This window comes from Neofelis nebulosa, chromosome 5 (assembly GCF_028018385.1).
Source record: "Neofelis nebulosa isolate mNeoNeb1 chromosome 5, mNeoNeb1.pri, whole genome shotgun sequence".
NCBI classification, from domain to species: domain Eukaryota; kingdom Metazoa; phylum Chordata; class Mammalia; order Carnivora; family Felidae; genus Neofelis; species Neofelis nebulosa.
Genome location: NC_080786.1, coordinates 48,696,466 through 48,710,339, shown reverse-complemented (window position 1 = coordinate 48,710,339; position 13,874 = coordinate 48,696,466). Strand labels below are relative to the sequence as shown.

The 13,874-nt window shown below is 39.5% G+C and overlaps 1 protein-coding gene across 3 annotated transcripts in view; it reads right to left on the bottom strand.

Annotated features, from left to right (window-relative positions):
* ARHGEF26 (Rho guanine nucleotide exchange factor 26) overlaps positions 1-13,874 on the bottom strand; it is a 129,537-nt gene that overhangs the window by 97,015 nt on the left and 18,648 nt on the right. For 2 of the 3 annotated variants that reach the window (XM_058730274.1, XM_058730276.1), the window contains 2 exons: positions 4,928-4,984; positions 943-1,103 (listed from right to left, as the gene is read on the bottom strand). In XM_058730274.1, coding sequence (XP_058586257.1) covers positions 943-1,103; positions 4,928-4,984 — 218 coding nt within the window. The remainder of the gene's footprint in view (positions 1-942; positions 1,104-4,927; positions 4,985-13,874) is intronic. The other variant, XM_058730275.1, reaches the window with a different exon arrangement.

The following is a 13,874-nucleotide window of genomic DNA, read 5'->3' as shown; positions in this document are numbered from 1 at the left end:
GAGAGAGACAGAGCATGAACAGGGGAGGAGCAGAGAGAGAGGGAGACACAGAATCTGAAACAGGCTCCAGGCTCTGAGCTGTCAGCACAGAGCCTGACGCAGGGCTCGAACTCACGGACCATGAGATCATGACCTGAGCTGAAGTCGGACTCTTAACCGACCAAGCCACCCAGGCGCCCCTAAATAAACTTTAAAAAAAAAAGAAAAAAAAAAAAACAGGCATAAAAGCAAATAATTAATTACAGCTTAAAGCTTAAACTTCATTAATTAGACGGTAAACCCACCTTTGACCCAACTATATAAAATTGCCAATATTCAACCATTTTGACCTAGCAAAATAGCAACTCAGGATGGCTCAGCTTAGCCCACTGCTGGCACATGGCTCCAGTACAGGCTCTGTAGTTCACTCAAAAGAATACAAGAGCTCATCACTGGTATACAAGCTGAGATTCCTACACTCACTGAAACTAATAATGGATACTCCTCTAATAGTATTTATGGAATCTTAAATAGGGAAAACCTAAAGAAACCAGCAGGTCACTGTGACTACATTTTCAAAATAATAATTACATATATGAACAAAAAATGTGAAAACAGACAAAAATAACATTTGTATTTGACTAGTATGACTGTGAGTCATTTTCTCCTGCACAACTAAAAGTTGTTCTATTATTGGTATAATTTAAAAGGAAGAATAAAAGGACAAGTGTGAGGAGGACAGGGAGGGACAGAGGAGTGAGAGACAACTCATTATGCACTTGGCATCCACCTAGACATCAACAACCTGAAACATACCTTAAAATTTATTTCAAGGAATAAAGATAAAAGCCAATTAACTCCATGAGAGACCTCATACTTCTAAAGGTCTTGTTTGAGGTAACACAGATGTTCGTTAGTAAGGAATGTCTTGGCCTGACTAAAGGCCAACTAAGGTGAACTTACTTTTTGCTTGCCTCACACACATCCATAATGTTGGAGAAAAGATGGTGACTCTCTGTTTTGGTCATCGTATCACTCAGTTCTTTAGAATTTTTAAACATTCGTATCAAGATCTCCAAGCTGAGTAAATATGAGTGTTCAGAGGATATGACTTCAAAGATAGCCTGGTAAAGAAGGGAAAAGAAAGATATCATTAATTCTTATAATTGAAGAACTAAAATAAGTTCTCATAACTCTCCTATAAAAAAAGACATATCTTGAAAAGCAAAAAAAGATAAGCATTAAGGAAAACGCATCACCTAACTACTGACTTCATGTAAAGCATGAACATCCAAATCTCAAGAAATAGAGTCACTGCCGACAGTGTAAAAATGAAAAAGTGGAAGCACTTGGATGACTTGAGATTGCATCCTGAGGTCATGCTTTGCCAAGGGGTGGAATCTATGGAAGAAAGCTAGGGCCTGTCATAAAATCTCAGTGTGACATTAATTAACCTTTGGGGTCATCTCCTACAGCCCTGTTTTCAAAGTAGACTGCTCTGGGACAGTAAGGATTTATAGACATCACTTGAGATTCAGAGAAAATTTCTTACAAATACATTTCTTTGCTCTCCTCTTGTGTGGGCCTTTTCTCTCCCTATGTTTCAGTCTAACAAATTTGCAGTCAATAACAGCAAAGAGTCTGGGTGTATTAAAAGAGCATGACTGTATTCACCCTTAAAAGGTTTTTATCAGCCACAGGAATTCTTTTATATTAAACTCATACAACTGAAAGTAATTCTGTTTATTCAACAAGCCACCCTCTCTGCTCTCGTCAATATCTCAAGAAGGAGCAAAGGACTGTCTGCGGAAATGGTTGGTGTCAGGCATACAATGGTTACCTGGTAAGTGTTCATAATGATGAAAAGCCAGCCTGCATAAGTGAATAGGCACCTACACCCTGTATAAGGAATTCATCTAGCTCATTAACAAAAATCACTTCAGGGGCTCCTGGGTGGCTCAGTCAGTTCAGCGTCTGACTTCGGCTCAGGTCATGATCTCGTGGTCTGTGGGTTCAAGCCCCGCATCAGGCTCTGTGCTGACAGCTTAGAGCCTGGAGCCTGCTTCACATTCTGTGTCTCTCTCTCTCCCTGCACCTCCCCTGCTCACGCTCTCTCTCTCTCTCTCTCTCTCACACACACACAAAAACAAATAACATTTAAAAAACAAAAACAAAAAAACAAAAACCACTTCAGATCCTCCAAGAATCACAATACAGGGATTCTTCCTGAGGTTGGGTGGTAAACATCCTTGCAGGCTTGAGATTCGCATCCTTTCCCGGAGATATCCCTGGTAACACTGCCATCATTGCCTTGACCTCCAGGACTCCTCCCCACCTCCCCTCAAGCCCCTGACCCAAAAGGCACAGGAGATTCTTCCCATAAGGCCCTGTGCTGTGGCTGAGACTAGGTGGGAGCAGACAGGCACAGGCACGTGGAAGCCCAACTGCTGGCTGGGCCATATTTTGTAAGTCAGCTTAGTGGTGCTGGTCTCAATGTTCGCCTCCCTTTTAAGCATCTATAAGCTTTAAAGGAAGTCTTACTTAAAGGTGTTGGTCTAGCCTCAGCTGTGCTCCAGACACTTAAGTGATGTAATCATCTAATGAGTAAAGAGTGAGGATATTAAGAGTCTCACTTGACCTGAATCTTGCATAATTCTATCAGTCAATACAATTATCCTTAGGAAATTCAATGCAGACTGAAGAAAATTGTCACTTCCTGACCAAAAATAGTGGATTTCAGGTTGTTCATAGATATGGTAACTTGGAATGACAAAATATTTTCAAAAGCAAAAGCTTTTGTAATCAAATGCAAAATACTAAGATTTGAACAAAAATATGACATGAACGATATAGAATAGGTCACGTGAAAAGATGAATAAGTGGCAGTTTAATGTAATAGATTTAATATAATAACTGCTAAAACATCCTGCAATAGAGCCATCAACTACTTAAAAGAAAATTGGGTTAAACTTTCTAAAAATAGCCATATAGGAATAGAAAGAAACCATAAAGTTAGATTTGCTGCCATCACTAGTTTTTTATCACAAATCTGAATATTTTCAAAATATAGGGGAAAGAAATAGGCTTAAATAGGAAAGGTTTAAAAGAACACAAATGTTCAAATCAAATGGGCTTAGGACCCTAGAGTAGCTCTTGAATTTGTCCACAAAGAAACACTGTTTATGTTGCGATAAAGAAAAAAAAAAAAAAATATCACCTACTGTCCAAAAGTTGGACAATAGCTTTTTTTTAAAAGGTGGAATTTAGAAAATGGAATACTATATACATATTAATACTACATTAATATATATTAACCTACATAAATCCCAAATATAGTGCTGAATGTCAAAAGCAAACAAAAAACATGTTCAGAATAAGCATATATCTACATTTTAACACATACACATGCACCCAAATACATGTACATAAATATATGTAATACATGACTTAAAAACACAATTTGGATAGATACACATCATTTCATAATTACAGTTGCCTCTGGGGAGGAGAGGAAGAAAATGACAACTGAGGAGAAAAGGAATTCTACTTTATTGAAAGTTTTGCTGTCTTTAAAAAATATGAGTAAAAAGTATAAATGTAGGGGCCCCTGGGTGGCGCAGTCGGTTAAGCGTCCGACTTCAGCCAGGTCACGATCTCGCGGTCCCTGAGTTCGAGCCCCGCGTCAGGCTCTGGGCTGATGGCTCAGAGCCTGGAGCCTGTTTCCGATTCTGTGTCTCCCTCTCTCTCTGCCCCTCCCCCGTTCATGCTCTGTCTCTCTCTGTCCCAAAAATAAATAAAAAACGTTGAAAAAAAAATTTTTTTTAAATAGTATAAATGTATTTGTTAATTCTCAGTGATGGGTACACCAATGTTATATACTATTCTTAAACTTAAAAAAAAAAAAAAAGGCACTATAATGTACCCGTGTATTTTTGTGTTATTTATGCCCATGAAACAAAAATACAATGCATGTCCTTTGTGTAATATTTGTGTGTGTATATGTATACACACATATATACATAAACATATATATACATGTTAACATGCATAAAACAAGAGGAAAGTGTTTTGAGAACTTCACAATATTATTACAATGAGTAATTTCCTTAAACTACATTTATTTAAACTTCAAGTTGTAAAATGCTATTACTATCAGTTTTATTTTTTATTAAGTAAACCTTTGTTTTGGTACAAATTTAATTTATAGAAATCTTGTAAAGAGGGTTCAGAGTTCCTGTATTTCCTTCATCCATCTTCCCCTAGCCAGGGCACATGACACAGCGAGGGTACATTACATTTTATCCGTAGACAAATTTATGTACTTTACTCAGATTTCATCAGTTTTCCCACCAACATCCTTTTTCAATTCCAGGACCTAACATCTCATTCATTTTTCAACATATTTCTTTCAGTTTAAATACCTCTACTAGGTGCTTTGTTATTTAAGTTAAAATGACATTAAGGTATTTTAAAGTTTTCTTTTCTGGGTGCTTACGTGGAGCTTTATTTGACAATGATCACATACCCCCTATGTTAAAAGAACAAAACAAATATGTTTTCGAAGGAAAACACTGAACCAGTGCACACAGTAGATGAAAGCACACACATTCCTTGGAACTCTAAAAAGTATCTGCTTGGGGCACCTGGGTGGCTCAGTCAGTTAAGCATCCAACTCTTGATTTCGGCTCAGGTCATGACCTCATGGTTCATGAGTTTGAGCCCTGCATCCAGCTTTGCACTGGCAGTATGGAGCCTGCATGGAATTCTCTCTCTCTCTCTCTCTCTCTCTCTCTGCCTCTCTCTTGCTCTCTCTCCCTCTCTCTCTACCCCTCCCCCACTCACACGGTCTGTCTCTTGAAATAAATTTAAAAACTTAAAAAATATCAAAATTTATATCAAAATTTATATCAAAAATATAAATAAAAGTATCTGCCAGTAGAAAACATACCTCCTGTCTCTTTCTTTCCTCCTGGCTAACTGTCTGTGATAATCCATTTCTTTTCACCTAGAGGAAAAAGCAAAAGAAAGTTGGGCTCATTAACTTTAACAATTTATCACATAAGGCATAACTCCACACCCTTTGAGAAATGAATTATAGGAAACTATGCAAGACATATGAATTAAGCACATATTAATTTCTGGGTCCCTCATGTAATATTGAATCATATTAATAAACTAGCATTAACACAAAAGAACTGCAAAGCGTCTAGAACACTCTCCTATCAGGCTGCATTAATCTGCTCTAGTCTTAGGTCTAGATATTCCTAAAATACTTCTCAAATTAACCTCACAAATCGTAAGTGAAGAAACCTAATAATAAAGAAAGTGAAGCCATCCCTCAAAAGTTTACTGCCCAAGACCGCACACTTAAAAAGTAACTTTAAGGGGCGCCTGGGTGGTGCAGTCGGTTAAGCGTCCGACTTCAGCCAGGTCAGGATCTCACGATCTGTGAGTTCGAGCCCCGCGTCAGGCTCTGGGCCGATGGCTCGGAGCCTGGAGCCTGTTTCCGATTCTGTGTCTCCCTCTCTCTCTGCCCCTCCCCCGTTCATGCTCTGTCTCTCTCTGTCCCAAAAATAAATAAAAAACGTTGAAAAAAAAAATTTTTTTTATAAAAAAAGTAACTTTAATTCTATATTTCACCAAGACTCCACAGAATACCCGTGCTCTTCATAGAAACCCAATCAAACAGGAAAAAAAAGTCCTCTCTGTCCGAATTTCACATATTTAAATTTGCCAAGTAAGGATGTTAGCCTGATGTTCTTTGGACAAGCAACAGTACCCACAAAAGCCATGAATGCAGGTCTCATACCGGGAGTAACACAGTTGCAGCGTTAGGTAAATCACTGCAGTCCCTACCTAAATTACAACCCATTTTTATTTAATTACTGCAGATTCTATCATAATGCGGTTTCTAAACCAAAGAGTAGAGGCTGAACTAAGAACTCCATGAAGGCGGGGCCTGGTGTGTTTTCTGCTACACCTGACACTGAGTCTGGCACAGGAAAGATACTCCTATTTTTCAACTGAAAATTAAATTAGCAAAAGAGGGGCGTCTGGGTGGCTCAGTCGGTTAAGCGTCCGACTTCAGCCCGGGTCACGATCTCGCGGTCCATGAGTTCGAGCCCCGCGTCAGGCTCTGGGCTGACGGCTCAGAGCCTGGAGCCTGCTTCCGGTTCTGTGTCTCCCTCTCTCTCTGCCCCTCCCCCATTCATGCTCTGTCTCTCTCTGTCTCAAAAATAAATAAACGTTAAAAAAAAATTTTTTTAAATGAATAAATAAATTAGCAAAAGGTCAGGCATACATACAAGTTGACCAATTAAATTCTGTGCTTAAGAGAAAGAAGGACCGCAAGAAAGGTGAGTGCCCTCCCCTTTTCTGAGAAACTAATAGCAATAAAATATTAACACAGGTCTTCAAACATTTTTGTTTTCATACTTGCTAATAAAGTTTTCTTAACCATGTTCCCCTAGATCATTCTTAAGTCGACATCTCAAAGTTTTCGTTGTGTATTTAAAGAATTAAAAAGATGGGGCACCTGGGTGTCTCAGTCGGTTAAGCATCCAACCTGATTTCAGTTCACGTTCATGAGATCAAGTCCCACACTGGGCTCCATGCTGACAGTATGGAGCCTGCTTAGGATTCTCTCTCTCCCTCTGTCCTTTGCCCCTCCTCACTCACATGCGCGCGCGCTCTCTCTCTCTCTCTCTCTCTCTCTCTCAAAATAAACATTTATAAAATAAGAATTAAAAGATATAGTTTTCTGCTAATTGTAAATCTAGACATTTTAAAACCTGTTGCCTACACTGTTTTCAATGTATCCAGTGGAATATAAAAAATATAATGATGTGATATCCGCCACCATCCATTTAAAGATAAATATACTTTCCATAACAACTGGGGATTATTCTTCTTTCTCCATAAAAATCACATTTCTATGCCAATTTCCCTCCCAAATTTCCTAATGTAATTCTATGTGTTAGGGTAGCTGAGGAATTACACTAGCATACTTTGATGCAAAAGTACACTTTTACATTTAATTTTCTAAAATATCCTCTGACCAATGAGTTTTAAGTATAAAAGACCCTCTTCTGGATTATATAATCACCACAATTATCATTAATAATCTATGATCAAAATAACACAATCACTTCCAACTTTAATGCATTAGACCCTAAAAATGAATTTGACTGAGAATGCAACCCTTAGTAAGGTGGCGACTTTATGGTGGCTTCATTAAAAGAGGCTTCCCTAAAACCAGTATTCTAAAAAAATTTGTTTTTTAATGTTTCTTGATTTTTTAGAGACAGAGAGAGCATGAGCAGGGGAGGGGAAGACAGAGAGGGCAACACAGAATCCAAAGCAAGTTCCAGGCTCTGAACCCAACGTGGGGCTTGAACTCACTAACCATGAGATAATGACCTGAGCCAAAGTCAGAGGCTTAACCGACTGAGCCACCCAGGCGCCCCTAAAACCAGTATTCTAAATTGACCCCCTGTATCTTGCGCCCAGTGGTCTGACACATTGGAACAAGGCACCACCCTAAGATATGAGATGGAAAAGAGAGACGCCTTTCTTTAGTAAAAATGCAAAAGGGCAACTGTAAGAGAGGAAACCGGGAAAAAACCCTGGGGTAACACTGTGCACATGCAGTCTCAGTGTTAGAAAGGAAGATCCCTGGAACTTAAAGATCTGGAAAATGGTATCCCTGTCCACTCTGCAGAGTCTCCATGAATCCCTGCTGGCGCAAGCCCTGTGTGAAGGCCGCTGGTGCACAGTGCCCTACATGGTGCTGCCGTGGAAATGAAGACAGTCACATGTCACAGTCTCCAACCTGACTTTTGGAAAAGGACAAAAAACAGTACAGTCGTGTAGAAAGAGTCTTAAATCAATAATGGTAAAGGTAGCAATCACTGACTGAACATTTATTGTGTGCCTGGAAGTGTGGAAATAAGCACCTCATACCTCTTTTCCCACTGAATCCTCATAAAAACTCAAGAAAGTCAATACTATTCTTATCTCCAATTCAGGTTTAAGATCTGAGATCACATAGCCAACAGGTAGCAAGGCCAGGATCTGCCTTCATGCCTGTCTAACTCTGGAGCTCATGCTCTCCATCATGATATTATATGGCTGAGGGACTCCTGCTCTCTGCGAGAGGCACCTCTTTTCTAGTGTTGGGCAATCATTACTAAGACTCCTTCTAATGCCAGGTCTGTAGCAAGTCTCCATATGTTCTTTTTCATCCACCCATACTGTGGAATGTTCTTAGCCTTACCCACCATCCTGACCCTGGGTCAGCCTGTCAGCAAGAATTCATGGCTAAAAAGGCTTCTTCATCCATTTTATAAGGGAGGAGACTGGCCAGAAGAATGAAACCGTTCAGCACTGCTCCCGTTTGGTTAACCCTGAGCAGGAATTTCACAGGATTTCCTTCCTGACACACAGTCCTGGCAGATCGATATCCAGGCACCATGCCCACAATCTCTGCAGGTGAGATCACCAGAATCGCCATGCACTGGCATCCCTGTCCAAAATTATTAATGAGTTCAGACCAAGAAATCTTAAGAGAAAGAGAGTGAACCACATGGGCGTTGAGACTCATACTGATGACAGCTAGTTTACTGAGGGATTAACAGTACTTCATCGTATCAAAAAGAAAAGAAAAAAAGATCCCTAGCTAAAATAGTTTTTCTTTAGAGGGGGAAGAAAGGTAGTGTTGAAAAGGCAAAGTGCTAACTCCCAGAATTATCATATTTCATTAATACTAATACAAACAATGATAAAATACTCCTTTAACAAAAAGTCATCAGTAAGAAACCAGCAACCCATACAAAACCATGGAGACAGGAAAGAAAGAAAGAAAGAAAGGAAGGAAGGAAGGAAGGAAGGAAGGAAGGAAGGAAGGAAGGAAGGAAGGAAGGAAGGAAGAAAGAAAGAAAGAAAGAAAGAAAGAAAGAAAGAAAGAAAGAAAGAAAGAAAGAAAGAAAGAAAGAAAGAAAGACGGACAAACGATTCTAGGGGAGTGTTCTTGGGTCATAATTAAGAAATCTGAAGTGCAGCATATTGGAGAAGCCTGAAAGTTTACTCCAGAGAGTTATGACAGACCAAGCCCTCCTGGCTGGCTGCCAGACCACTGCTCTGGGGCCTGCCCTCCTATCCCAGCCCTTCTCTGTTCAGGGCAGGCTAGACAGCTTCTCCCTCCAGAGCCAAGAGGAATCATTTTGTCCACCTGAGACCTCTTTCTACATTCAACTCTAAATTAAGTAGCACCTGAGAGCAGATACCTGGATGTAGAAGGTCATGAACAGGCCAGGTGCTTTCAGAGACTAAGGAGTGTGGAGAGATGTAACCAGACAAAGAGAGGGAGAGAATGATATCAAAGGAGGCCCCATGGAGACTAGCAAAAGGCAGGGTACAGAATATTAGGGTAGAATGAACACACTAGAGCAAAAGATCAAGCAGAAAGAAACAAGGAAGGAAAGGAGGGGTGGAGAGTGGAAAAGGAAGGGAAATAAGGAGAATATGAATAGCAAATACCTCTAGAAATTTTCTAATTCAAAAACAGCAACCTTATCAGTAAACTTAAGTAAACTCACTGAAATGCTCAGCCTATTTTTCCCCCCCAAGGGAAAAAAAATGCATAGAAAACATATATTTATACCTATAGTTTTTAAAATTGACCTGTTTTTTGCAGTTTGCACACCTGTGCCAAGAGAATCTGAAATATTATCAAGTTCATCATGTTTCTTCAAGTGTTCCCCGTTTCCATGTGTAGAAAAGAAAAAAAAATAGTATAGCAGCCTCTAACACCTGATTCCTGTGTGCTATCCTAAATGAAAAAAGAATTAAAATTGTACAGGCCTCTTCTATATTTTAACCTATATCTCGTACTAGTAGTTCTGCCTGAGTACAACTGGGAACACACAGACAGCAAAAGCAACACTCCTCTAAATGTCTGACTTCATTCGAGCTTTCTTATTCCTCACTGATTTAAAATTTTTAATTTAACTATGTCATCAGTAAATAAAACTGAAAAAGTAGTTTAATGAAACACTAAGAACTGGATTCAACCTGGGGTTCTTGATTTTGTATAACCTAACAGTTCACCTAATCTAATCTGCTATGGCAGATTCCAGACTCTAAGAAGAAAGTATGATGCATGCCATTATCTTCAATATTTTAAATAGATAAAAATTACTTCAAATAAAACAACACAACTGAGGCCAAATCTATATTTTGTGTTTTTTTTTTAATGTTTATTTATTTTTGAGAGGGAGAGACAGAGCATGAGCAGGGAGGGGCAGAGAGAGAGGGAGACACAGAATCTAAAGCAGGCTCCAGGCTCCCAGCTGTCAGTACAGAGCCCTAAATTGGGCTCGAACTCGTGAACTGCAAGATCACGACCTGAGCTGAAGCTGGACACTTAACCAACTGAGCCACCCAGGTACTCCCCAAATCTATAATTTTAACATAAGTTACAAAATATAAATGTATGTATGGGGCTTATCAAGACAGTGAATGCAGAGAACTCATTAATGTTATAATAGTTTTACATTCATCCTTATGATTCTATTTATATATACGTATTTATTGCTGTAATCAGTATTGAAACTCTTCACTCATGATCTAAGGGATATAATTTGCATATTCAAATGAGATGGAAATTGACAATTGGCTAAAACTAATAAAGAACGATACAAGATACTTCATCTATGGAAATGATATTGTCTAGTTAGACCTAAAATGTAGTTTTTGAAACTGATAAAAAGGTAAACTCTGTAAAGTATAATGCCAGAAGTTAATTATTAGATGCTCCATCTAAAATTCATGCCTGGCTCCTTCTTGATACCTTGCAGGCAGGTTTTTAGCACTTAATTCCATTCCTGTACTCACCATAGTTACAGGAGTTTTCACCTTGCAAAGAATTGTGTCCAGACATCCATAAACTTTGCATAATTATTCCTTGGCCTTTGACTTCATTGACTGGAATAGGTTATAAGTCAAGTTCTCTAAGTCCCAAACAGAGCCCTGGTATTGCCATTTATATAGAACCTATCTACAGAATAGAGCTGGTCCAATATCTGTGGGGGAAGCTGACATTAGTAACACCAATTTCTCAGCCAACTAGATGATCATTTTCCACGGGGTATGTTCTCAGGCCCTCCATGAGTTGACACTATTTCTAGATAAGATGCAGGCACATTCTTTCTACTATGTTTCCCCACCAGCCAGGGAAACCAGAATGGGAGGGCCCCAAAAGACTGACTGACCAAAAAGGCTCAGAAATATAGCTGGTGAAAAATTAGAACAGGTAGTTATACTCCAAGATCACTCTGGCTCCATAAAGCACTAATGTACATTGAAGACTCAACTTGAGCTAAGACCTTTGAACTTGTTGGAGTTTACCCACTTGCTGAAAATCATCTGGTTATTCACGCCTGTTGGTGATTCCCTATTCACAGGCTTTTGTTCTCAAGAGTTCAAGAGTGGGAAGGGAATGAATTGCCAAGTAAAATTATACCATGGGACACAATCACTCCCAGGTCCTTTCTACAGACTTAACACAACCCATACAGCCCCTGAATTACAAATGAGCTAGAGTTCTTTCACTGTAAATAACATGGGAACGGCTGCCCCCTGAGAGTATGTCTCAAGTCCCTAAAATGAAAAATCTGTGCAGATCCAGAAATAGTGTCCTTGCAACCAGGCCTGTAGGCTCTCTCTAGTCCCACCTCATTCATATCAGAAGGACCCTGAGAGATCACACTACCCAAGCTACGAGCTGCCACAGAACATCAGTCTAAAGGGTCAGAGATCTAAAAATACATTAAAAAAAAAAAACTAAAAAATAAAGAGTCAGACATCTGTGTAACCAAAGATCAGATAAATGAGATCAAGAGGAAGACAGTGTCACATTTTTAGGGAAGGGTGGGTAAATAGATAAAACACTATTTTAAAAAATGAAGAGGTAGAAGACAATGGTCCGACTAATAAAATCATAGGCTTGATTTTAAAAATATGTCAACTAACATGCCAGGGACCTCCTAATTCATTTGTTCAAAAAACCAATCTCCTCTTTGATCTACTGTAGTAATAATCCTGTAATCCTCACCAAAGTTCTTGGATCTTAAGAAGCAGCAAGCAGCCTCCTGGAGGTAACCTCAGGCCTGCTAAATCAATGGCAAACTCAGATAAGGCAGGCCAGGGCTCAAGGTTTTCTCTCCTCTATAGCCCGTGTCACCTTCTACAGACAGAGCCAGGATTCCCAAATGAACCCGAATTATTTCAATACAGATAGGAGGCAGAGAGTACAAACCACAAGCAGATAGGTAGTTAAAAGTACAAGAATGAACTGTTGTCCTTTGTACAATTTAGGAGATAAGCACACATTACTTCATCGTAGCCAGCCAGCCCTCACTAGCTAGCTACCTGTATCCGGCCAACTCCTGATGCAATTCTTGTTGGCCCTCAATTTACTTCTCAAACGACTGCTGCATCAAATGCTCACCATGCACCAGAACTTGTAACACCTAAACCTTATCACAACCATGCAAGGAAGCTGGCTCTAACCCTATTTTACAAATGAAACGCAGAATCACGGAAAAGTTAAATCATTAGCCCTAATATTAGTGCAGTAAAACCGGGATGCAAACCCAGTCCTGCCTGCTCGCCCCCCCACCCCCAAGGCTGTGAGCTCTTAACCATCACAGCACCCTGCCTTCTAACACTTCTGAATTCCTGGCGGTTGTGATCTGCAGCTGTTCATCCCCTAAAACAGTCCTCCTCCTGAATGCCCCAGACACCTCACCTCCCACTGGGTTCCCAGCTTCTGCTGCTCTTGAAAGCTACCCTGTCAGCGGGGGACCCTGCAACTTAACTCTTTCATTAGTCTTGACATGACTCCTGCTAAAAACATTCCTCTCTTTCACTTGCAGCTCTCACTAGCCTCATTCCCCTATGGGCTGCTGAGCCCAGACTCCAGCGTAGTCAACCCCTAGCCCCCAGATGAGAAGCAGCTCTCCCGTATTGATCAACAATTAAGAGAAAAAGTGAAGTTAGGAAAGGCATGAAAAGCTAATGACATGAAATAGAAAGGATGGAAAGGAAGCTGACTTTAGAAGAGAAGGGCAATTCTCTAAAAGCATTTAATAAAAGGCAAGATGTTTAAAAAGTAAAACGTTTAACACAATCCCCAGAAGCAGTGCTCACAGTAGTTAACCGGCAAAGGCCTGGAATTGGTGGTAAAGTCAAAACAGATTTAGCCTTAACTGGCATGTTGAATGTTGTAATATGGAGAATCTACCTGTATTACTTCTGTGATTCAAAAACATTGTTTGAAAGAACTTAATCAGCTTTAGATTTTGAGTTTTATAGTGAAGACCACAGAACAAACTAACAACTGACAACAGGGAGTTGGGTAAAAGAACCAAATATCCACTTATTTGATGAAACAGGCTATGGGCTTGAAAAAAAGTTCTTGTAGAAGAAAGTATAATGACATGAAAAGTCATTCACAACATGGTTAAGAGAAAAAAAATAAGTTACAAAACAGCAGATTTAAAGACATGAAGCGGTATTTATATTGGTAGGGGGAAATATGGGTAACAAGGCAATATTAAATTATTGAGCTTTTGCTCAAAAGAAAAAACTCTATACATATATACATTTTTTTTTTAAAGTCTGCGAAGTTCTATATCAAAACATCAATAATGATGGGGAGGGGAGAGATTTCAACTAATTTTTATTTTCTTCCTTTTGTCTACTGGTACTTTGTAATTACAGCCTCATTTTTAATAAAAGCTAAAATATGTTTCAAAGTCCTCTCTCGAAAGGAGGAAAGCAAGCACAGCAGGCAAATGGAATGGTTCCAGGGTGTCAATATTACCTGCGTTCCT